Genomic DNA, 26,953 nt, shown 5'->3' with positions numbered 1-26,953 from the left:
GATGAGTATTTGTTGATGGATTTAATTGGACAATGTTCCTTTTCCCTTAAGGAACTTAAAATTTCCTTTTGTAAATGCTTTTTTCATCTTATTACATCTCCCTGGTAAATAAGAAGTCACCACTGACATGCAAATTAACTTCCTTCAATATTGCCCAATAATTAAAATAGTCAGTTTTCATGACCAATGAGCCACATAGTCACTACTGGGAATTTCATCTCCACTGCATATTCTGCTCTTTGGCTGACATACATTTTTTTAAATTAAATTTGTTTTTAACTGATATATGAAAAAATAAAAATTACACCAATTAATGGGGTGCCATGTGATTTTTTGAGACATGTATTTATTGTATAATGTTTGAATCAGGTCAAACATTTTTCCTCAAACATTTATCATTTATTAAGATAAAATCTACATACCACAAAAATTCTTTAAAAAGTATAATTCAACATTTAATGTTTTCACATCATGCAATCATCATCATTGCACAATTTAAAAACATTTTCATTATGCAAAAGAGAACCTATGTACCCATTCATACCCATTACCAATCACTCCACATTCCCCTCCTCTCCAGTCCTTGGCAACCACTACTCTACTTCCTTTCTCCATGCATTTATTTCATATATTATGGACATTTCATATAAACAGAACCATACAAGCCTTTCATAATAGGCTTCTTTCATTTTAGTTTAATGTTTTTAAGACTCATCTTTTTCATAGCATATATCAGTATTTCATTCTGATAGGGGCAGACAGGTGCAAGTAGTGGGAACATGAATAATTCTATAAAATAGGCCCACTGTGTTGACGCCCACATGCTGCTGCTGCTGCTTCTTCTTCTTCTTCTTCTTCTTCTTCTTCTTCTTCTTCTTCTTCTCTCTCTCTCTCTCTTTTTTTTTTTTTTTTTTTTTTTTTTTTTTTTTTTTTTTTTGGTACCAGGGATTGAGCCCAGGGGCACATAACCACTAAGCCACATGCCCAGCTCCCCTTTTATTTTATTTAGAGACAGGGTCTCACTAAGTTGCTCAGGGCCTCACTAAGTTGCTGAGGCTGGCTTTGAACCCTTGATCCTCTTGCCTCAGCCTCCTGAGTTGCTGGGATTACAGGCCTGTGCCACTGCACCTGCCCCAAGTTTTCCACCATTTTACAATTCTCCCAGCAAGGTATGAGAGTTTCCATGTCCTCACATCTCCAACACTTGCTATTATCTGTCTTTTTTATTTGTATCATCCTAGTGTGAGTAAAATGGGTTTTTTTGTGTGATTTTGATTGAATTTTCTTTGTGGTTAATGATATTAAATATCTTTGAGTGTATTAATTGTCCATTTATACATCTTCTTTGAAAATATGTTTATCTAAATACAATGCTCACTATTTCTTCTCCTCCTTCTCCTTCTTTTGAGATGGGGGGGTCTCTATGTTACACAGGTTGGCTGGGCATGTGCCACCATGCTTGGCAACTTTGCTCATTTTTCAATTGAATTATGTGGTTTTTCTCATTTTGTTTTAAGAGTTCTTTATATACTGTGGAAACTCATCCCCTATTAGTTACATAATTTGCAAATATTTTCTCTCTGTGCATTATCTTCTTTGTTTTGAAGTAAAAATCTTTTTAACTTTTTTTCAAGTTTTAAATTTTGATATAGTCAAATTTTTCTATTTTTTTCCTTTTTTCCTTGTGGTTTTGGCGTAATAGCTAAGAAAGTAGTACCTAGTCCAAGGTTATAAGGTTTCACTCCTATATTTTCTGCTATAAGTTTTATAGTTTTTATCTCTTACATGTAAGTCTGTGACCCGTTTGTGAGTTAATTTTTTTATTTTTTTGGATATGGTTATCCAATTATCCCAGTATCATTTGTTGAAAAGACTATTTCTTGCCTTTGTCAAAAATTAACTGACCATAAATGTATGCGTTTATTTCAGTTTCCTCAATTTTATTCCATTGATCACTTTTATTCTTTTGCTAATGTCAAGCAATCCCTATTAATGAAATTTTATAGTAAACTTTGAAATCAGGAAATATGAGCCCTACAACTTTGTCCTTTTTCTTTTTCATATGAATTTTAGGTAGAACTTTTTATTTCTCCCCCCCCAAGCTACAAATTTAATAGATATGTGTTGAATCTGTAGATCACATTGGGTAACGTTGCCATCTTCGCAGTATAAAGGTCTTCTGATCCATTAACATGGAACAACTTTACTTTTATTTAGATAGTCTTTAATTTCCCCCAAAAATGTTTTATAGTGTTCTGTGTACAATCTGTGCACAACTCCTTGCCAAGTTTATGCCTAAATTTTTAAATCTTTTTGATACTATTATGAATGGAATTGTTTTCTTAATTTCACTCTCAGATCATTCATTATTATTGTTTCAAAAACACAACTAATTTTTGTGTAACTTTGTATCCTGAAACCTTGTCAAACTTGTTCATTAATTCTTATAATTCTTTGTGAAAAAAAGGGCTTCAGGGTTTTCTACGTACAAGATTATGTCATCTGCAAATAAAAATAGTTTTGCATCTTCCTTTCTATTTGGATGCCTATTATTTCTTTTTCTTGCTCTGTTTATCTGGCTAGAAACTCCAGTACAATGTTGAATGAAAGATTGAGAGCAGATATCCTTGTCTTGTTCCTGATTTTTTTTTTTTAAATTAGGCCCTGGGTTCAATCCTCAGCACTGCAAAAATTAAAAAAAAAGAGAGAGAGAGAGAGAGAGAGAATAAGGTGACTGTGTGCAGTGACACATGTCTGTAATCCCAGTGGCTTGGGAGGCTGAGACAGGAGGATTGGGAGTTCAAAACCAGCATCAGCAAAAGAGAGGCACTAAGCAAGTCAGTGAGACCCTGTCTCTAAATAAAATCCAGAAGAGGGCTGGGGTTGTGGTTGAATGGGCAAGTTCCCCTGAGTTCAATTCCTGGTGCCAAAGAGAGAGGGAGAGGGAGAGGAGAGGAGAGGAGAGGAGAGGAGAGGAGAGGAGAGGAGAGGAGAGGAGAGGAGAGGAGAGGAGAGGAGAGGAGAGGGAGAGGAGAGAGAAAACAAGGTAACTCTAAGAAATAAACACATACTTTCTCTCCTTCACATGCACCAAACCACTACTATGAGCACTTCTATCACACTTCTCTTTTGAATGCATACAACATGCAGAAATTGGTCTAAGAAGAAAGTAAGTACTTTTCCTTTAGAGGGCAGTTGGACATGTCTATTCTTTTTCTATTTTTAGTATAAATACTCTCCCTAGTGAGAGGGTTAGGGCAGGGCCTAGTAAAATTATGCTGAGTTCTCCTCTCACTCTGAACCTTTTGACACAGATAAAATGAAACTAAAACAAATAGCAAGGGGCAACCAAACACAGTGTTGCACAACTGTAATCCCAGCTACTTGGGAGGCTGAGACAGGAGGAATGTAAGTTTGAGGCCAGCCTCAGCAGCTTAGTAAGGTGCTGTCTCAAAATAAAAAAATAAAATAAAAAGGGCTAGGTATGTAGCTTATTGGTAGAATACCCCTGGGTTAAATCCCCACAATCACAGAAATAAAAAATAAAACAGCAAGGATAAGCTACAATGGAAAAATTTTATTAACCAAGCACTATCTTAGCCTGAAGGCTGTATTTCTATATTTTCTTTGAGGGATAATAGGTTAGGAATAATTTACACAAAGAACATATGATTTTTAACTTGGTTTTTATTATCCAGCCAGTTGATTCTAGCCATGCAGGGACATATTATTCAAAGGATGAAGTCTTAAGTAATTGCTTCAATTTACTTTGACATGAGACTACAAAGAATCCTCACTCTGCCTCATGCTTTTGATCCAATGTCCTTTGGCATAATGCAAAGGGAAAGGAGTTCTCACCTGGACTTGTACCTCAAGTTACTAGCCCAACCACAGACCTTAAAGTTAACCCACTGGCCTCTTCCTGGGGTCAGTGTTCAATAAAAGGAGACTTTTCATGTCCCTGTTTTAGTCAGGGTCCTCAATGTTTTAGCTTTGTCTCAGGCATAAAACATTTCCTGAATTGCAACAAACTCTTCCTTCCCTCTACTTGATTTGGAATTATTTTGTTCTTGCTTCTTGCAGTTTCTTAAGTTAGGAAGTTAAAGAATTGATTTGAGACCTTTCTCTATGTAATATAGCCATTTAGTGCTTTAAATTCCATCTAAGTAGTTCGGGTGACTCCCACAAATGTTGTGCTTGCTATCATTCACTTCCAAATAACTTTCATACCCCTTGATCTCTTCTTTGACACATATATTGTTCAGTTGTGTATTATTTTCCAAATATGTGGGAGATATTTTTTCAGTTATCTTTCTTTTAATGATTTCTAGTTTAATGTTATTGTGGTCAGAGAATATATCTTACATGATTTAAATCCATGTAAATTTATGTTGTTGAATGGCCCAGGATATGGTCCACCTTTGTAAATGCTTCATGAGCACTTGGAAAAAAAAGTGCTAGTAAAGAACATATTTCTAAAGATTTCCCTCTTATGTCTCTCTGACTTTGCTTAATGTGAGCATTATTTCTTCCTTTTCTTCCTCTTTTCACCTCTGATTATAATAAGTAACACTCCACTGGTAGCCTGCAGAGAGACTTATGCAGTTTTTGAGCCATGTGGATGTATTAATTATTTAAGAAACAATTATTTGTATTTTTAAGAGTAAAAAAGAATACTGGAGCCATGGTGGTGGGCTAGACAAAAAAAATTATCTTTTACACATACAAACTAGAAAGGATATAGTTAGTAGAGCAGAAAAGGTGAGGAGTGCTTGGAAGATAGAACAAAGAATGCTTTCACACTGATAAATCCAGAAAATTAAAAACACCTGCAGTAGGAAGCCAAACATACTCAGAGAATGTTCAAGAACAGTGTCTATAAAAGTCAAACAACTTCAGAGGGTACTGGTTCAACTATGAAATTAAAAAGTCCCTCTCTAAACAGCAGTTCTGCCTGCCCCTACCTTGCTATAACCCTCTGCCATGTCTGTTAAAGTGGAAAAGAGCACCAGTAGCATTTGAACCCTTTTAGTCCTCCAAAACTACACTTCAGAGACAGTGAATCATTTGACTAGGAAGAAAACCCAAATAAGAGTAGAGCTTGAGACAACTGAACAACTGTACAGAAGGGACACAGAACAGAAGCACACAAAACCTGTAAGAGAGATCCACTAAAGCCTTCTAATGGATATGCCCAAATTTTGGAACTGGAATGATCCATGCCAAGTATCCCAAAAGGAGAAGAACACTGTCTAATCGAAGCACTACACCTTAACACCAAGACAAGTCTGTTAGTGCAGTGAGCCTCACAAGATTTCACAACTGCAGGTCAGAGTCATGCTAATTCCCTAGGACAAATCCAAAGGGTCCTTGATTCCCACAAACAAATGAACAATGGTTAGTCAGATATTTCAGGGAATGAAGAGGAGATTAGGAGAAACAAATAAAACTAATCCTGGAGGGAAAAAGCCAATATAATATAAGAACAGAACAGAACTTTACCAAAATTAAAATTCATATTCTCAGAATTATAAGAAAGACACTAATTTTATAAAAAGAGAGCATGTGTTATAGAAGGAAACAAAAGAAGACAAGAGAAAGCGTTTGGATGCTAGAAATGTTATTGCAAAATTAAAAATTCAATACAGAATAGATATTGTCAAGACACCTGGGTTGCTGAGAGAACTCAGTGATAAGCCACTGACCCCCAACTCCTCCCTCAAAAAAGTCATTATTAGTATAGACCTCGAAGTCACTGAAGAGAACTGCCATTTAAATAAAGCTTTATGACATTAACTATAACTAAGAACATCACCAAAAGCACTATATTTAATGAAACAATCCCATTTGGACAATATTCAAAAGAGTTGCTTGAAGAAACTATGCAGGTGATTGACACAAGAAATTGGTCCTTATATCCATAAATAACTTCCCCCCAAAATATTATAGGTCAGAACACAGCCTGCTAGGTTGCTCATGGAACTCAGTGTCCGCGCACCCTCCCCTAACCCCTGACCCCTGACCTTCCCTCGAGGGATTTCCGCTCAGTGGCCACCATTTAAAGGCCAACTTCCGCTATTACTCACTTCCGGCCGCCATTTTCTTCTTCCGTTCCACCTCAGGCCTGCCTAATAGAGACCCACCTGGGCCCTGAGCCTATTTTCTGCCAGCCGCACCTCCCTCGCCAATCCTGGGGGCCCCCAGAAGGCCCCGCCGCGACCGCGGCCACCGCAGCTGCCGGCTCCACTGTCTGCTGTCAGTGCTACCGCGCCGCCTTCGCCTTCGTGCTCGCGCGGCCCGCGCCCGCACCCGCACCCACAGCCGCGTCCACTATGGCCTTCTCCGTGCCCTCACAGGTGCTCCACAACCACCACCCCGATTTCGAGGCCGCCGTCAACCGCCAGATTCAGCTGCAGTTTCACGCCTCGTACGTCTACCTGTCCATGGCCTTCTACTGCGATCGCCACGACGTGGCCCTGGAGCACTTCGCCAGTTTCTTCCTGCGCCGCTCCCACGAGTGGAAGGCCCGCGCCGAGAAGCTGTTAGAGCTGCAGAACCAGCGTGGCGGCGGCATTCGCCTCCACGAAATCATGAAGCCCGACCTCGACGACTGGCACAGCGGCCCCCAGGCCATGGAGTACGCCTTCCACCTGGAGAAGAGCGTCAACCAGAGCCTTCTAGAGCTGCACCACCTGGCCACTGAAAGGGGAGACATCCATCTCTGCCACTTCCTGCAGCGCCACTATCTGCACCAGCAGGTCCTCATCATCAGGGAGCTGGGTGGCTACCTGACCAACCTGCACAAGATGGAGGCCCTGGAAGACCCCCTGGCGGAGATCCTCTTTGACAGGCTCACCCTGGGTCGCAGCGACAAGGACAACTGAGCAGGACTGTGCCCCAGCCCATGCCAGGGAGTCTTCCCCGGGGTGGGTCCCAGGCCGGCCTGCACATTGCCCTTGCAGCCCATTCACCTTAGTTTCGGCCTTTCAGTTTCATTGTTACTTCCAATAAAGTTATTTATTTGGTTCTTAAAGAAATGAAGGTGTCTAGTTGATGTGTGTGTGTGTGTGTGCAAAACTCTCACCTTTTGAGAATGAGGGCAGATTCCTGATTCTTTCTGGCCATGCATGCCCCATCCACAGGCTGCTCAGAATCTCCACGGGTAGAGAGGAAAAAGTATTGCCAGGCCCCTGGAAAACACAAAATTAGTCTTCCCTTATAAACGATGTGTGCAAGAGGGCTAGGATCCTGTGGGAGATTGTTGTGGGGTCTTCATGGCTATTCACGCTGGGTGTAAGAACATGGTGCCTCTGGTGAAGAAGTGAAGGGAAGAGGGTTGAGTATGTATTACAATAAAGGGCATGGGCTGAGGATATAGCTCAGCTGGTAGAGTGCTTGCCTCCTATGCCCAAGGCCCTGGGTTCAATCCCCAGCACCACAAAAAATAAAAATAAAGGGCATGGCGTGGCTGCACACCCTTGTAATCCCAACAATTCCAGAGACTGAGGTAGGAGGATCGCAAGTTCAAGGTTCAGCTTGGTTTTTTAGTGAGGCCCTAAGCCACTTAGCAAGACCCTGTCTCAAAATAAAAAATGGGCTGGAGATGTGGCTCAGTGGTAAACTGCCTGGGGGTTCAATCTCTGGTGCCAAAAAATTAAAATAAAAAAATTTTAAGGGACCTTCAATTTTACACAAAAAACTGAGTTTTTTAGAATATGCAAATGCTTAACATTTGTTGATTCTGGATAACAAGATGACAGCCCCATACAATGGCATGTCAGAGTACTTCTGACCAGCTCACATTGGGCCACAGTGAGGGTGATAAAAGGACTGAGTCTTAGCCTGGCTTCCCCACAAACACAAGGTGACTTACATTGTGATCACCAGTGTGTGTGTGTGTGGGGGGGGGGTAATACATATTAACCTCAAATATTTTCACTTTTTTCCCATGTTCATAATTTCTTCCATTAAAGTGACCTTATTACTAAGGAAATATATTAATAAGCCCTCCAGTTTCACTTGTTCTTAGTTGACTTAAAAATCATGAATTTTGGTGGTTATGCAGCTGGGCAATATGCTATTAGTCACCCAGGCGCTCTGTTGTAGATAACACCTCCGACATGTGGGTTGTGGTGATAATGGTTGCCTAGGTTACTTTCCAGAGACTTGGAGCCCGCTTTTGCTAAAAGCACAGACTCTTCAATTGGGCCTACACATGTTCAATAGGTGATTGGTACAGAATGAAAAGGCTTGGCATCTCTGCCTTCATATTATATCTCTCTTTCTTTTGCCTCCTTAACCATTGGGTCAGTTTTCTATTCAGCTCTGCATGTACACACATTGATCATTTGAGAAATATTATGTTATGTATAAGACAAGGTTAACTTGACCTAGACTTGCCTAGCATCTCTTTTCCCCCTTGAAGGCTAAAGATATCCATCAGTCTCCATCACCAGAAAGGAAAGAGAGGAGGTGGCACCCAAGTTCCTGGACGATCTCTGGCTATTTCCAAAAAAGAACATACTCCTCCCCTTTATTAGCCTATCTTTCTCCCTCATTTTTTTTCTGTGTTTACTCCCTGGAGTTGAGGAGTTGATTTGTTCTACTTCTCCATTCTCTGGCCACTAAATAAAACCTTTATTTCTCCCCAACACTTGTTTCTTGGATATTGGTTTTTCTGTCGGATACTTCCACTGTGTAACAACCTGATACCAAAAAATGTCACTAGAAGGGCTACAAAGTATGAGGCCAAGGATGAAGAACATATTTGTTATACTGAACAAAAAACAATAAGTTGCCCTGAATGGTAAAACTGTGACTTCAGCAACTTTGAATACTGTAGAGGGGTGGGAGAAGTTGAAAGTGGTCAACCAGTGAGGAGACATCATATCCAGTCCAGGTGTTAGTTGAAGACCTGAAGACACAGATAGATTTCAGAATGTTTTTGGAAGTTAACCAGTTACTCATGGAGGACAGATGATGAATGGGAGATGGTCCTGGGGTTTGGACTTGAGTATATGGGTTAATGGTGATGCCATTATGAAACTGGGGATGTTTGCAGCAGGTTCACCTGGGAGTGGGGCTGAGGAAATACAATGTTATAAAAGCTGAGATTAGACCAGTCACAATGTCAGCAAGTAGCTGGAAAAATGAATATCCTTTTCCCCTCACTGCCTCTGAAATATACATATGAAAGACATTGTCTTATAGGTTATATTGAAACCATGTGACCAGACACACTCACCCAAAAAAGAACATAAAGACAGTATGGCAAACTCATCCCCAGCCCAAGGCTGCTGGCGTTTAGAGGATGGTTGATGTATCAGAACACCCAGAGAGAGCTGCTGGTTCCATTTGATCTTTACATTATTCCAGAGTGTCCCCATGTCTGCTCCAAGTTTATTTCAAAATTAGTCCATTTCTGGAAGACTAGATGTGGCCTCTGGTTTGTCTTTCAAAATGTGGAGAAGAATTGGCCTTTTGCTTTGTTTTAATGGCAATGGCTAGAAAGAAATTATTTCCCAGTGAAAAGATTATTTCACAAGGAATTGATACACCTGCTTTTCTATATTTGTTCGTTTCCTATTCCCTTTTAAAACCTACCACTCTTCCAGTCCACTCTCTATTTGACTAGGAAATCTCCACCCATGTAAACACTAAGGTTTTCCAGGTCCAGGAAAAAATACTCAAACATTTTGTTTTTTCTTCTGTGCTACATGTGGGTTATAAAGATAAAAATAAAAATTTCAGACTAAAAGCTGTAGTCAAAGACACACGAACTGTTTTCATCCTTTATAAGCTAGCAGATTGCTTTGAACGTTTATTATAATAGCAGCAAGTTTAGCCGTGCAGTAATTATCTTCCCCATTTCCGCATTATCACACTTTAAGATTTTCTTAAAAGTTAGGATTATAGCATTATGAGTTTAGCCTCCAGAAAAAATTATTGCCCCCTGCCCCTTACACTTCTCAGTCCTATTTGGTCTTCTCACTGTATTTCTTTCTGTACCTGCTTTGAGGCCCTCCACCTTTGACTCAGAAATTACCTATTAAAAAATACACACACACACACACACACACACACACACACACACACACACACACACATATATACACATATATATGTAATATATATATTCATTCATTGGCTTCACTTCTAGATATGAGTGACCACTTTAACCACAGAGTGAGCATCTATTTAAGTGTTCCAATTTTTAAATTGATAATTTTTCTTAATTTCCTGTTTTAGAGAGGAAATTTAGAGCACTGATTTTTTTTTTCAATGCCTCCTTGGAATTATAGATTCGGTTATCTTCATTTTCCACAGGAAGAGACTAAGGATCATATAAATTTTTTTCTTTTTTATTCTTTTTAATTTTTATTGTATAGTTTAATGGAATTTCCTGTGATATTTCCATATACATATATAGTATATTTCCATATATTGTGGTTATTTCCATATTCATGACAATATTCATGTGAACTGGTCATGTTCATCCACTCTTCTTCTACCTTTGGCCCCCATTCCCATACTTTTACCAGTCCTTAGTAATCTAACTTTTACTTTCAGATTGACTTTTTTACTTACTAATTTTTCTTTTTTAGTTCCAGTATGAGAAAGAACATGTGATACTTGTCTTTCTGTATCTGACTTATTTCACTTAACATGATATTCTCCAGTTCCATTCATTTTGCTACTAATGACAAGGTTTCATTCTTCTTTATGCCTGAATAAGACTCCATTGTGTATATATGCCATGTTTTCTTTTTCCACGCACTTTTTAATGAGCACCTAGGCTGATTCCATATCTTAACCACTGTGAACGTGCTGCAATAAACATAGGCATGCAGGTATTCTCTTTTGTATGCTGACTTAATTTCCTTTAGATATATACCTAGGAGTGGTATAGCTGGATAAGAGATCTATTTTTAGTTTTTTCAAGAATCACTATACTATTCTCCATAATAGCTAGCCTAATTTACATTTTTACCAATAGTGCATAAGAGTTCCCTTTTTTCCCCTTCCTTGCCAGCATTTTTCTTTTTATAAGATCCATCCTAACTGGGGTGACATGATATCTCATTATAGTTTTGATTTGCATTTCTCTGATGGCTAATGATATTGAGCATTTTTTTCATAAATTTTTGGCTATTTTTTTTCTTTCTTTTTTGAGAAGTGTCTATTCAGATAATTTGTCCATGTTTAATTGGATTATTTGTGTGTTGTTGAGTTTTTTGAGTTCTTTATATTTTCTGGGTAATAACCCTCTGTTGGAGGAATAGCTAGCATGTATTTTCTCCCATTGTATAGATTGTCTCCTCACTCTGTTGATTGTTTCCTTTGCTGTGTAGAAGCTTTTTAATTTGATACCATCCCATTTGTTAATTTTTGCTTATTTCCTGGTGCTTTTGGAGTCCAACCCAGAAAATCACTTCTTATACCAATATCTTAACGTGTTTCCCCTGTGTTTTCTTCTAGTATTTCCAGAGTCAGGTCTTACATTAAGGTGTTTGATTCATTTTGAGTGAACTTTTATACAAAGTGAGAGAGAGGTGTCTAGTTTCAATCTTCTACATGTGGTTGTCCAGCTTTCCTGGCATGGTTCCAGGATTTCTTGACCATAGATTTCTTGGGTTTAATTCTCAGTTTAGCCATTTACTATGTTGGGTATACTTGGTCCATGCCTTGTTTACTAACATGTAAAATAGGGATAATAAAATTATCAATCCTACTGGGATGTTGAGATTGAGTGAGTGAATGCATGTAAATCACAGTGTAAGTATTATACATGTTAGCCATTGTTTGTCATCAGTGTCACTACCATCATCTTACATTCCTCACTTCCAGGTTCTTTTGTAACGTCGATGCTTTGAGGAAAAAAATTTCACATCTGTGCTTTGCCACTGGGGGTCTCTCTTGCATTTCTACCAACCATATCACCCTGCTTACTGAGAAGGGAAAATCCTTAGCAACTGCTATGGTTGTCAGGTGCCAGGACTCAGGAGGGTGAATTGCTCTTTTCCCTTCTCCAAACCCAGGCCCAAGAATGTAGGTGAGTTTTGCTGTGAAGCTTTCCATGGTATCACCCCTGTTCTGTCTTCACCTGCCTTCCATTGAAATCACCCCTAGAACACTTTGTGCTTCTCCCAAAAACCTGAGCCTCCTGCTTCCATTCTGAACTTCCTCCCCACTCAGCAGAGATGGAGAGGAGCAGATGAATAAAGTGCTAACTCCACTTCCTACCTGTCTGGATGCTTGAATCTGAAAAGGAGAGAAATGGGTGGTCAGGGGTGGGGGAGAAGGAGTAAAAGGGACCACATTGGGGCTACTGATAACAAAATAATTACAATTGATAAATCACCATGAGCTTTAGCACAGAGGTTCTTAACTTCTGATTTGCATTAGAATCACCTGCAGAGCTTTTGAAACTCAGTACCTGGGCCCATCCCCGACCACATGCTTCAGCCTCTGGGGCACACTTAGGTATTCCAGGCATTGAAAACTAGTCCTTGCATCCTGTGCCTCAAAAGTGATCTGTGAAGTAGCAGCCAGAATCTCACCTGACCTCTTGTTATTAATGCAAATTTTTCAAGTCCCACTCCAGACATACTGAATCAGAATCTTTCTTTTTTTTTTTTTTTAAAGACCCCAGGTGGTCAATTTGAACACTGAAATTTGAGAAGCACTGCTTTAGCACCCTGGTTATCAAACAAGACTACACCTTGAAATCACCTAGAAAGCTAGAGAATAATACTAGTACCTGGATTTACATGCTTGTTCAGTTATATTCTCATGTAAGTACTAGACCAAATACAATAAAAACTTTCTGTAACTTCAACAATTATTATTGAATCAATAATTATGGATCACACATATACACATACACATACACACTAGCTTTTATCCATTCTGTTGTTCCTCACATACTGGTTTTCTTAAGTATTTATTTATTTATTTTTATAGCATAGGTTGGCAAACAACAGCCTGTAATAGTCATCAAATCTGACCCCATTCTTTTTTGAAAAGAAAGCATTAGAACACAGTCCTTCACTTTACTTACCTATTTCTGGGACTGTAACAGTGGTCCACTTCATCTTCTGAATATGGCTCTGAGGCTTATTTTTTTTTTCCATTAGTTTTATGGCATAATTTTATTTATTTATTTTTTATTGTAAACAAATGGGATACATGTTGTTTCTCTGTACATGGCGTAAAGGCATACCATTTGTGTAATCATAAATTTACATAGGGTAATGTTGTTTGATTCATTCTGTTACTTTTCCCTTCCCCCACCCCTCCTACCCCTCTTTTCCCTCCATACAGTCCTTCTTCCATTCTTGGCCCCTCCCTAACCCTAACTCTAACCCTAACACTAACCCCTCCCACCCCCATTATGTGTCATCATCCGCTTATCAGCGAGATCATTCGTCCTTTGGTTTTTTGAGATTGGCTTATCTCACTTAGCATGATATTCTCCAATTTCATCCATTTGCCTGCAAATGCCATAATTTTATCATTCTTTATGGCTGAGGAATATTCCATTGTATACATATACCACAGTTTCTTTATCCATTCATCAATTAAAGGGCATCTAGGTTGATTCTACAATCTGGCTATTGTGAATTGAGCAGCTATGAACATTGATGTGACTGTATCTCTGTAGTATGCTGATTTTAAGTCCTTCGGGTATAGGCCGAGGAGTGGGATAGCTGGGTCAAATGGTGGTTCCATTCCAAGCTTTCTGAGGAATCTCCATACTGCTTTCCAGAGTGGCTGCACTAATTTGCAGCCCCACCAGCAATGTATGAGTGTACTTTTCTCCCCACATCCTCGCCAACACCTGTTGTTGCTTGTATTCTTGATAATCCCTATTCTAATTGGGGTGAGATGGAATCTTAGGGTGGTTTTGATTTTCATTTCTCTTATCACTAGAGATGTTGAACATTTTTTCATGTTTGTTGATTGTTGATCTTCTTCTGTAAAGTGTCTGTTCATTTCCTTAGCCCATTTGTCGATTGGGTTATTTGCATTCTTGGGGTAGAGTTTTTTGAGTTTTTATAGATTCTGGAGATTAGTGCTCTATCTGAAGTATGATTGGCAAAGATTTTCTCCCACTCTGTAGGTTCTTTCTTCGCATTGCTGATAGTTTCCTTTGCTGAGAGAAAGCTTTTTAGTTTGAATCTATCCCAGTTATTGATTCTTGATTTTATTTCTTGTGCTATTGGAGTCCTGTTGAGGAAGTCTGGTCCTAAGCCGACATGTTGAAGATCTGGACCTACTTTTGAAAGAATGAACATTTTTTTAAACTGTTTTATCTCAACTCCCTAAGGTCTCCCTCCCATTGTCTAAACTCCCTAAGGTCACCCTCCCAGTTATCTTAACTCCCTGAGGTCACCCTCCCAGTAATGGGAAAAAAGCCCCTAAAGCTGTTCCAAGAAATAGCCCCAAACAGAGAGTAAAAGAGTAAATTGAGCCAGATAACTAGATAGTGCTCAAACAGTAGGATTACCAGAAACTATTGACCAGAATCTACGCCCTGTTGTTAAACATTGTAAAACATGTTGTATGTTATCAGACAACTCAGACCCCCTTTGGAATTTCCTGGCAGCTTTGTTCCCCATTTTTTTCTTTTTTTTTCCCTTTTTCTCCCTTTCATGTGCGACCCCTCCCGATGTGTGGTTTTCTGCCTTTATAAACTTGTTAGATTTTCTGCTAGGGACTCGACCCTTGGACTCCTGCGTGAGTCACGAGTCGGGTCCCAGTGCGCTGGAATAAACACCTCTTGCGGTTTGCATCAAGTGACGCCTCCTGTGGTTGATTGGGGTGGCCGTCGATCCAAGGGATAGAGTTGGGGTCTCCTTTTTGGAGGTCCTTCACTTTTTCTTCTATAATCTGCAGGGTCTCTGGTCTGATTCTGAGGTCCTTGATCCATTTTGAGTATAGTTTCGTGCACAGTGAGAGATAGGGGTTTAGTTTCATTCTGTTGCATATGGATTTCCAATTCTCCCAGCACCATTTTTTGAAGAGGCTATCTTTTCTCCATTGCATATTTTTGGCACCTTTGTCTAGTATGAGAAAATTGTATTTATTTGGGTTTGTGTCCGTGTTCTCTATTCTGTACCATTGATCTACCTTTCTATTTTGGTACCAATACCATGCCGTTTTTGTTACTATTGCTTTGTAGTAGAGTTGAAGATCTGGTATTGCGATACCCCCTGTTTCACTCTTCCTGCTAAGGATTGCTTTAGCTATTCTGGGTTTTGTATTCTTCCAGATGAATTTCATGACTGCTTGCTCTATTTCTGTAAGGGACGTCATTGGGATTTTAATTGGAATTGCATTGAATCTGTATAGCACTTTTGGTAGTATGGCCATTTTGACAATATTAATTCTACCTATCCAAGAACATGGGAGATCTTTCCATCTTCTAAGGTTTTCTTTAATTTCTTTCTTTAGTGTTCTAATAGTTCTCATTGTAGAGGTCTTTCACCTCTTTTGTGAGATTGATTCCCAAGTATTTTATTTTTTTTCGAGGCTATTGTGAATGGGGTGGTTTTCCTAATTATTCTTTCCAAAGATTCATCACTTATGTATAAAAATGCATTAGATTTATGTGCATTGATCTTATATACCGCTACTTTACTGAATTCACTTATGAGTTCTAAGAGTTTTTTGGTGGAATTTCCAGGTTCCTCTAAATATATAATCATATCATCAGCAAATAGGGATAGTTTGAGTTCTTCTTTTCCTATTCGTATCCCTTTAATTTCTTTGGTCTGTCTAATTGCTCTGGCTAGAGTTTCAAGGATGATATTGAATAGAAGTGTTGAAAGAGGGCATCCCTGCCTTGCTCCAGTTTTTGGGGGGAATGCTTTCAGTTTTTCACCATTTAGAATGATATTAGCCATGGGCTTAGCATAGATGGCCTTTAAAATGTTAAGGAACGTTCCCACTGTCCCTATTTTTTCTAGTGTTTTGAGCATGAAGGGGTGCTGTATTTTATCAAATGCTTTTTCTGCATCTATTGAAATAATCATGTGATTTTTGACTTTAAGTCTATTGATATGGTGAATTACATTTATTGATTTCCTGATGTTGAACCAACCTTGCATCCCTGGGATGAAACCCACTTGATCATGGTGCACTATCTTTTTAATATATTTTTGTATGCGAGTTGCTAAAATTTTGTTGAGAATTTTTGCGTCAATGTTCATTAAGGATATTGGTCTGAAATTTTCTTTCCTCGATGTGTCTCTGTCTGGTTTAGGTATCAGGGTAATATTGGCTTCATAGAATGAATTTGGGAGGGTTCCCTCCTCTTCTATTTCATGGAATACTTTGAGAAATATTGGAATGAGCACTTCTTTAAAGGTTTTGTAGAACTCAGCTGAGAACCCATATGGTCCTGAACTTTTCTTTGTTGGTAGGCTTTTGATGACTTCTTCTTTTTCATTACTTGAAATTGGTCTATTTAAATTGTGTATGTCCTCCTCGTTCAGTTTAGGGAATTCATATGCCTCTAGAAACCTGTTGATGTCTTCGAAATGTTCTATTTTGTTGGAGTATAGATTTTCAAAATAGCTTCTAATTATGTTTTGTAATTGAATCGTGTCTGTTGTGATATTTCCTTGTTCATTCCGAATTTTAGTGATTTGGGTTTTCTCTCGTCTTCTCTTTGTTAGTGTGGCTAAAGGTTTATCAATTTTGTTTATTTTTTTGAAGAACCAACTATTTATTTTGTCAATTTTTTGTATTGTTTCTTTTGTTTCAATTTTGTTGATTTCAGCTCTGAGTTTAACTATTTCCTGTTCTCTACGACTTTTGGCGTTGGTCTGTTCTTCTTTTTCTACGGCTTTGAGCTATAGTGTTAGGTCGTTTATTTGTTGAGTTTTACTTCTTTTATTGAATGTGCTCCATGAAATAAATTTTCCTATAAGTACTGCTTTCATAGTGTCCCAGAGATTTTGATATGATATTTCTTTGTTCTCATTTACCTCTAAGAATTTTTAAATTTCCTTCCTAATATCTTCTGTTATCTATTCATCATATAATAGCATATTGTTTAATCTCCAGGTGTTGGAGTAGTTTCTGTTTTTCACTCTTTAATTTATTTCTAATTTCAATCCATTATGATCTGATAGAATACAAGGTAGTGTCTCTATCTTCTTGTATTTGCTAACATTAGCTTTGTGGCATAATATATGGTCTATTTTAGAGAAGGATCCATGCGCTGCTGAGAAGAAAGTATATTTGCTCTTTGTTGGATGGTATATTCTATAAATGTCCGTTAAGTCTAAATTATTGATTGTGTTATTGAGATCTATGATTTTTTTGTTCAATTTTTGTTTGGAAGATCTGTCCAGTGGTGAGAGAGGCATGTTAAAATCACCTAGTATTATTGCGTTATGGTCTATTTGGTTTCTGAAATTGAGAAGGATTTGTTTGACATACATGGATGAGCCACTGTTTGGGGCATAGATATTTATGATTGTTATGTCTTGCTGATTTATGCTTCCCTTAAGCAGTATGAAATGACCTTCTTTATCCCTTCTGACTAACTTTGGCTTGAAGTCCACATTATCTGAAATGAGGATGGATACTCCAGCTTTTTTGCTGAGTCCATGTGCATGGTATGTTTTTCCCCATCCTTTCACCTTTAGTCTATGGGTATCTTTTTCTATGAGGTGAGTCTCTTGCAGGCAACATATTGTTGGATCTTTCTTTTTAATCCAGTCTGCCAGTCTATGTCTTTTGATTGATGAATTCAGGCCATTAACATTCAGGGTTATTATAGAGATATGATTTGGTTTCCCAGTCATTTGGTTCATTTTTAAAATTTTATTTATTTATTTGTTTGACACCACTTGGTTCCTCCTTTATTTCACAATTCCTTTAGGATAATTCCTCCCTTTGCTGATTTGCTTCTTTGTTTTTCATCTCTTCCTCATGGAATATTTTGCTGAGAATGTTCTGTAATGCTGGCTTTCTTTTTGTAAATTCTTTTAGCTTTTGTTTATCATGGAAGGATTTTATTTCATCGTCAAATTTGAAGGTAAATTTTGCTGGGTATAAGATTCTTGGTTGGCATCCATTTTCTTTCAGGGCTTGAGAAATGTTTTTCCAGGCCCTTCTAGCTTTTAGGGTCTGGATTGAAAAATCTGCTAAAAATATGGAATGCTTCACGAATTTGCGTGTCATCCTTGCGCAGGGGCCACGCTAATCTTCTCTGTATCGTTCCAATTTTAGTATGTGTGCTGCCGAAGTGAGCTCTGAGGCTTATTTTTAAAAGGGACAAGTTTTCCTTTTTCTCCTTTCCCTCTCCCACTCCCTAACCTGGGGGCAGGGAACAAGATTACCCTGAGCTATCTGTGCTCCACAGGAAGGAGATATCTGCCAGAGAATCTAGGAAGTGAATATCTCCCAAATTAATAAGTGAATGTTAACACACCAACAGAGTGCCCTGGGACCCCCTGTCAGGCCACACATGAAATATGGCCTTTGAAGAGCTCCTTTAAAATTCTCCTGTTCCTGCTGATGGACAGAATTACAATCTTTGGGACGGAAGTCCCCTGTGCTTCACCTTTGCTAGCAAAGCAATAAAACTTCTTTTTCCTTTTTCTCAAAACCATGTCCTCCTTATTGAATTGGCATTGGAGACAAGGACCAAGATTTTGGCAACAGAACTGCTTTTACACAACAGTTTCCCCAGGGACCACTTGACCTGCAAATGCTAAAGACATTGGAAAATCTTTGCCAACCTATGTTTTATAGTAGTTTACCACTGCCCTTAATTCTCCTCCAGCTTTTTTCAACTTCATTTACTCATCTATTTACCTTTTCTATTTCCTTTTGTTTTGTTCATTCTCAATAAATATTCTAGAATGATTCAGATATTTGTATATTTTATACATATCCCTATCAGTTACTAGAATTGCGATTGTCATTCTCCAGGCTAATATCTTTGTGCATTTCAGCAAGTCAACCTGTCTGACTTTGTGTCTTCAGTTTAGCCTGTCTCTCATTGTGCCTTTGTTAATTGAAGGCCATCAGTCATCCTGCTTCTGGGAGCATCAGAGTGGAACAATGCCTGACTAACCTTTTTTGACTGATTCTCCATAATTACATATTCATCACAGAGACTGTTTAAAGAGTACTCATTTTTAAGTCATTGCAATCTATTCCAATCATTTTTCTTGCTGTGAGGCATTTAAATTTTATTAATATGCAAAGCTACTGCCTTTACGAGGCAGAATATACTTCTTCCATTTTATCTGTATTTCAACATTTATGCTTTATAATGTTGCTTTTGGTTTATAATTTATTATATATGATATTAACTATGCAACCCGGACCAAGAAGATTTATGCTCTTTTTTCCTGTGATATAATTTTCTGTGCATGATTTCTCTCATCCCAAAAGTTTAATTCTTCTATGAAGTTTATTGGGAACTAAAAGTGCCAATTTAAAATATATTTTAGAAGTATAAATAAATAAATCTAAATGAAAACATTCTACAACAGGAACATCCACACAGTTTTTTATTTTTTATTTTAACTAAATAGCCATTCTTTCAACAAATCATGTTGCGTTCTGTGACATGTTCTGCACTATGTTTGGCACTATAAATAATACAGTGACCAGGGCACAGTTCCTGTTACAGTCTGACAGAGTTAGAAATAAATACCTCCAATCTATTCTAGTATGATCTAAAGGAGATATAAACACAATGTGCTGTGTGAGTCCGGGGCGGGGGGCGCTAATTCTTACCTGGGGAGTTAAGAAACATCTAACATAGAGGTGAGATTAAGTCTTGAAGACTTTTCTTCAAGTCTTCATTTGTAGACTTGGAGCTGTACAAATGAAGAAGAGAGGAAAACATACTTTAGCTCTGTCCATTTGCTTTAGGGGAAGCAATAGAGAAGAAGAGGCTACAAACACAGAAGGATAAAGGGATATACTTGGTTAAAGAAGATTGCTAGAGGAGTGGAGAGGCAGTGGATTTACCTTATCCAGGAAGAGGGATCATTTTTTTCTTAAGGAACTCCACAGAACTCTTCTCTCAAAGGTTGTCCCTAATTTTACCAATTAACATCACCACTGGTCTCTTTTCAGAACTTGCCCTTTTTGATCACTCTGTAGCACTTACTGACTGCTAGTCCTTTCTTCCTTGCCTGCCTTGTCCTCGCTTGGTTTGCCTAGGATTAATCTATAGAGAAATACATAGAGCTAGGAGAGGGCTAGGTCATAGATTCTACTTTTGACCTCTTTAATTCTTGCTCTATACACATGCCCCCTTGAGCTCAGCCACACCTGTAGCCAATCTGCCTGCCTTTCTCCACCCAGGCAAGTTTGTTTATTTGTTGTTTTTGTTTTTAATGACAACACTTGCACATCCACCTGTGAAACTTTCCTCCTGGATGTCCTCAGAAAGCTGAGTAAGCAAGTCTCAAAATGAACTCACTATTTGCCAAACCCTCCCTAGGTTTGCCATACCTGCCCTAGTCTCTCAAGTATTAAATTTTAGCATCACCCTAGACTTATGGCTCTTAGCCTGAACAGACTGAATATCTCCCCTTTTCTGTGTGCTCTTCTTCTTCCTAATGACCCATATCCTTTTTAGGCTATAACTATCTGTGATCCAATAATGTCTGTAATCTCTGCACCTTTCAGGGATCTTGAATCACAAAATTCTACTCTGGCTAATCAAAGCAGAAAATAAATTTTTTGAAAGACATCCAGTAACATAATTGGAAAGCTGTAGAACCAGGATCAGAAAATGGGAAGCATCATACAGAGTAGAACCTTGTCTCCCATCTATCTTTATACTTTTCCTTAAAGAGGTAATGTGCTCAGATGTTAGGTTGTGCAAAGTGATAATCTAGTTCTTATAACCCTCTTTTAGTAGATGCTGTTGGTGCTTTGCCCAGATCCACTTGACCAGCAGGACACACAAATGCCCAGCTGCTTGTGAGGGCTGCAACTGATGACTTATGCCTCTGACCTTTTCAGAAGGATTATCCTTGGTCAACTGAGGCAGCCAAAGACCAGTGATACAAAGGAACAAAAGCAGTGAGTTTTATGATCCAGAGACTATTTTTTATCTAGCCAAGGTTAGACTTTGCCTAATATCACTTCCTTACTTGGCTCCTTACCTGGCCCTATCCTGCTATATGGTTTTCTCCTGTGTTTATTCTGGAAGGTTCTGCTTCCAGGAAGCCCAACCTAAAACTTACCTGCAAACAGAGTTGATCATCCTCTGTGTTACCACAATTTCTACTTCATTCCTTGTTAATGACATTTAACACTTTGTATGACTATTTTTGGTTTATATATTAATATCTCTTAATAGGCTATGGAATCTGTGAATGCAGGGAACATGTGCATTTTTCTGTCCTTAAGTTCTATCACATATGTAAACAGGAACTTATAAAGGGTAGGCTGAACTTAAGTGAAAATAAAAGTCAGATCATAGTAGATCAAAGAATGAATAGAAATAAGGCAATGGAGACAATAAGTGTAACAGTAGGCTCTTGTTCTAATGTCTAAATGTACACTGAAGTGTCATTATTGGCTTACCTATTTTATCTGCCAATTAGAGTATGGTGATAGAGGAAAAACACATTTTTAGTAATTAGTCTCTGCCCAGAAGAATTTCTTACCAGATAAAAAGTTCACACAATATGGTTAATTTCCCAAGTAGGTCACATATATTCTTTCTTTCTTTGCTAGTTTCATTATTGTTTACTCAGGAAGGGTTAAGATTTAAAATTTATGACTTAGCAGTTTGTTCCATTTGTTCCAAATGGTTCTAACTTGATACCATACTGCCTCATCTATGAAAATCTGTGTGTGATGGATACGGGACAAATAATTTTAATGAGGGTGAGATGTAGCTCAATGGTAGAGTGCTTGCCTAGCATGCATGAGGCCCTAAGTTCCATCCCCAGTATCATAAAAATAATGATAATAATAGTTTTATTGAGCATTTACTATACACAACATATTGTGACATCAGTTGTTAGGGGATAGGAGGTTCACAAGATAGAACAGAAACTGTTTCTATGTTGCAGGAGTTTGAGATAGCTATGATCATGGCATAGTTTAGGATCAGTTATAAAGGATCTTATCAACATATTTCAAGTTAATTAATAATTAATGCTGAGTCCATAAGGACCAATAGGGCATAGCATGCAGAATGATAGCAAGAACTAGATCAATAAAGAAAGGAAGTTTTCTGGAGAGAAGCTTTCCTCAAGTGTGATAATGAACCTCATTTTAAAAGATACTTTCTCAATATTCCTCTTTAGTTCATGCCTTCTTATTTCTTTTTTACTATTTATTTATTTTATATTTAGTTATTTATTATATTTATTTATTTATTATTGGTTCTTTTTAGTTATACATGACAATAGATTAATTTTGACATAACTATATAAGCAAGGACTATATCTTGTTGTAATTCAGTCCACAGTACCGCTCCTTCTTCCATTTCCCCATTCCCTGCTCCCTTCCCTCTACTGATCTTTCCACCATTTACCTGTAGTTATTTATTTTTTAAAATTAATTTCTTGCAGATGTACATGATGGTGAGATACACTGTGGTATATTTATATGAACATAGGAAAGTTATAGCAGATTCATTTCACTGTCTTTCCTTTTCCTGTCACCCCTCTCTTCCCTTCATTTCCCTTTGTCTGCTCCACTGAACTTCTCCCCCGCCATGACTTCTTATTTCTGCTCTAAAATTCCCAAGCCACGATTCTAAAAGTGCCATATTCAACTACTAGAAGGAATTAAGTAGATGGCGGTCAGTCTGTATCTCAAGCTGAGAGTCTCACAGGGCTGCCACTGGGTGAAATGCCATTATACCATTGGTTCAAGTTAGGCCCTCAAATTGTTAAATCCAAAGGTTTATTTATCTCAAGGGATCTCAGGGTTTACAGGTTCTACATGAGGGATCAGTGAACTTTTTCTGTAAAGTTTAAGTATTTTAGCCAGATGTGGCAGTGCACACCTGTAATCCCAGCAGCTCAGGAGGCTGAGACAGGAGGATTGCAAGTTCAAAGCCAGCCTCAGCAATTTAGAGAGGCCCTAAGCAACTTAGGGAGACCCTGTCTCAAAATAAAAAATTAAAACGGGCTGGGGATGTGGCTCAGTAGTTAAGTGCCCCTGGGCTCAAGTCCCGGTACCAAAAAAAAAGAAGTATAAGTATTTTAGAATTTACCTCCTGTATCATTTTTGTCACAACTATTTAACTCTGCCATTGTAGTGTGAAAACAGTCAGAATATGTAGTGCGACTGTGTTCCAATAAAACTTTATTTACAAAATAAGCAGTTGGACAGACTTGGCCCAGAAGCTATAGTTTGCCAATTTCCGTTCTACAAGACTGACTCACACCAACAACATTTCCAACAATTACTATTCAGATACAGATAGGGCTCACATTTACCCAGAACAGATTACCTGAATGTCTTATCAGAAATTGGCCACTAAAGAAGTTATACTTCCAATCAGAAATTTGCTTAGCAAGCAACAGATCAAGCAAACAAAATTGCTTTCTTGATTTGTCTTCTTCTAGAAGTGCCCTGAGCAGTGGTTTGAATGCAAGTGCTTATTGGCAGATAATCCCAGGAAATATGAGTAAGGAAATAGAGAAGTAAAGCAGGGAAGGATACGAAGTTAATAAAATTTGTGTTATCAAGCAAGATGACTAAAATCAACAGCAAAATCTCCAGGGAGAACATGTGTCAGATTTATCCCACTAATGGGGGAAGGGAGCAGGAATATTTATCCAGGAACTGTCAGTTACTGGTTTGAGGGGACAGGTAAAGAGAGTTCCAGTGTTCAGAGAAAGCCATCAAGCAAAGAGTTTCAGGGGCTGACTACTAGAAGTTGGGCAGCATATATGGACAAGGTAAATGCCAAGGACATATAGTGGGGCACCAACAGTATTTGTTATGTTTGTTTTCTTCCAAATGATATTCATCAGGTTATATGACTGAATGAGTAAATTTTCTGTCATAGGAATTTTTCTCAAGTGGACTGGTCATGGAGAAACAAACTAATCTTTCTCTTCATCATGTTGATAGACACACACACACACACAAACATTTTTTTAACAATCTCTTTTCTGAAATATTCCTCATTAGCTAACCCTAATTTTAAATGCTAAAATGGAACATACTAGAATGGTCATAGTTATAGATTTTTTTTTAAACTGGTGAGTACTTTGTTTTATAGTATCTTTTTGAGATTTAGGAAGCATGGGGCTTGTTGACCAGACGTATACCAACACGTGTGCCACTCTCAAATGGCCTTGATCTACAGTGGTTCCTTGCTTAGTATGTGCACTTTGCTGCCATGTTTGTTGTTAGAGGAGACCAAAGGCTGGCCTGTAGACAAGGAAAAAGTAGATTAGCAGTGAAAGAATAAAGGTGGTCAAGGAAGCAAGGGAATGAGTTTTGGAAGAAGCAGAAGCAGTAGAGGTTGGGCAGAAGTAGGGTGAGTAGTAATCACTGCAGCCTGTAGGAAAAGGAAGAGATAGGAACAGACCTCTTCTGATTCCTACAATCTTTTTTTCTCTCTTGTAGTAGTAGTAGTAGTAGTAGTAGTAGTAGTAGTAGTACTACTACTACTACTACTACTACTGGTGGTGATGGTAATGGGGAGATTTCAGGGCATTTGTTAAATATATCCAGGGTTTGTGCCTTTGACCTCTCTCTATGGTTCTTCACCAGAGACTGTCTTTTCTTTCTCTTAGTTTGTCTGCTTGGGTTTATATTTCCAACTAGAGGAGTAGAATGCTTCTGATCACCTCCAGCATATTCCAGATCTCAGGGCGAATTGTGTGGTCACAGCTGAATTCAAGAACAGGAAGGATCAAAATTGTCTCCTTTGTCTGATCATGCGGACCCTTGGGGCATTAACCAATCAGGCAGAGTTACTTTGGGAGCAACTACGGAAAACCAGAGTGGGTAAGCACTCTCTTGGTACACACTCTAGTTTGGGAACACAGTACCATAGAAGAAGTAACTCCATGATGCTGACATGTTCAGTGCACAATTCTTAGGTTGTTCCATTGACTTTGTGAGCCACTGCCATTCTTAAAGTCAAACAAGCAGTATAAGCCTAGCAGTTAAAAGCATGGGCTTTGGCATCATGCTGACCTGAGGTATATTACTGTTTCAACCACTTAGCTGTGCTTCATGCTGTATCCATTTAGATAAAAATGTCAATACTTCACTGAGCTTCCTATGAATAACCTACTTTCACAAAAGCATTTGAGGTCAATGCAGACTTTCTTAAAATTTTGCAGTGGAAACCAAGAGTTTACATCATGTTCCTCAAAGCAATCAACTTCAAAATTTGTTTGACATTTATATTCTTCCAAGTTCCTTCTTGGGCTTCCTGTTACGATTATTTTCTCTCTGTCTTTCATACAATGACTAATATCATTGGCTCTATTCGCCTCATCCTTAACCCCACTTATTTCTGTTCCATTTTGCTATGCAACTGAGACCCTTCTGGTTCTCTAGGTCAAACATAGAGGGGTCTCCAGTTAACAGGACCCATTCACCTTAAAAGGAAAATCAGATTATGTTATTGGTGGAAAGGATGGGGGTTTCTTATGCTTCATGTCTCCATAAAGAACTTTTCCTTGTTTTGTATGTGTGTGTGTGTGTGTTTTTCTACTTCATTTTCTGAGAAAGAAACACAAGAGCAACACATCCAGCTTCTCTCTTTTCCCTTTGTCTACCCCTCTCCAGGGGTGAAGAAGTAACTTTTAAAAAATTATAAACAGGGGCTAGGGCTATAGCTCAGTGGCAGAGCACTTGTCTAGCATGTGTGAGGCACTGGACTCTATCCTTAGCACCTCATAAAAATAAATTAATTAATTAATTAAAAAGAAATCTCACCACCCCTTTAAAGAAAAATTAGAAATAGGAGGAAAAGGAACAGAATAGTTGTGTATGGCAGCTATGAAGGTGTGCCACTCAGACCACCCTTCAAGAGAGAACTTGCCATTCTGTTGTAAGGAGTGCAGCTAATTAACAACCTCCAAAATTTGGAGACTGTATTCTTCTTGGGCAACCTAGCCAGTGACCAAATACAGAAGGAATGCTAAAACCTGCCATTTCTGCCAATGTGATATTCCATTATAAGATTGTTTAATCTGGAATTCCCCAGTGGGTTGTGTGACATTTTGTCCAATCTGCACTGAGATCGCAGGCTATCCCTACACAATTCTGCTTCTTTTTTTTTGCTTTGATAGATGTCATGTCATCTGAAGATTTCCCATGCCAAGTTCCCTTCCTCACACTTTTATCTTTAACAGGTTTTAGTCATAATAAGCTTTTTGCACTCCTAACTCTTAACAGTCTGCTTCCCAAAGATCCCACTAACACAGTGTGGTTCTATGGCTTGATTATGTACTTATTTGTGCTCTCTCTCTCTCTTTCTTGTGTTCTCTGACAACTTGTCTAGATGATTCATGCATGTACTCTCACGAACTCTATGTACCAAGTTTCCCAGAGAATGACTTCCCCCTTGAAAGTAGGAGGTTGTATTCTTGGGTATATCGTTAGGGAGGGAGGTTTAGGGGTGCCCAGCATGTCTGCACCCAGTTTCATTCCATAATTCACTCTCAGAATGACAACACTGATATTTTTATCTTTATCTGTTTTAGTCCTGTAGTTTCAGTCTCAATTAGTTTGTGACTCAGGAGGGAAATAAAAGGGCTGATTCATTTATCCTTTCAACCCCAGTATGAATAAGAAAAAAATTCTTACATGTAATTTGGAATACTTGAATGGTTTTCCATAGGTCACATAGGGCATTCCTTCTGCTCTTTTTTAATGAATTCATTTTTAAAAATTAATCAAAGGCATGATCTTAAAAGGTGATAAAAATGAACGGAATGATAGAATTTGATTACTAAAGAATTTTTACAAT

At 38.3% G+C, this 26,953-nt stretch overlaps 1 protein-coding gene across 1 annotated transcript; it reads left to right on the top strand.

Moving 5' to 3' along the window:
* Positions 1-6,332: 6,332 nt before the first annotated feature.
* LOC306651138 (ferritin heavy chain-like) lies at positions 6,333-6,884 on the top strand (the record flags this gene model as incomplete). Its single annotated transcript, XM_079123639.1, has 1 exon — positions 6,333-6,884. One exon carries the CDS (start codon positions 6,333-6,335, stop codon positions 6,882-6,884), a length of 552 nt encoding a protein of 183 aa, XP_078979765.1.
* Positions 6,885-26,953: the final 20,069 nt, after the last annotated feature.

Source organism: Sciurus vulgaris (genome assembly GCF_902686455.1).
Source record: "Sciurus vulgaris genome assembly, chromosome: X".
Classification (NCBI taxonomy): domain Eukaryota; kingdom Metazoa; phylum Chordata; class Mammalia; order Rodentia; family Sciuridae; genus Sciurus; species Sciurus vulgaris.
The sequence above is the reverse complement of the archived record's forward strand: the minus strand, read 5'-3'. Positions and strand labels throughout refer to the sequence as shown.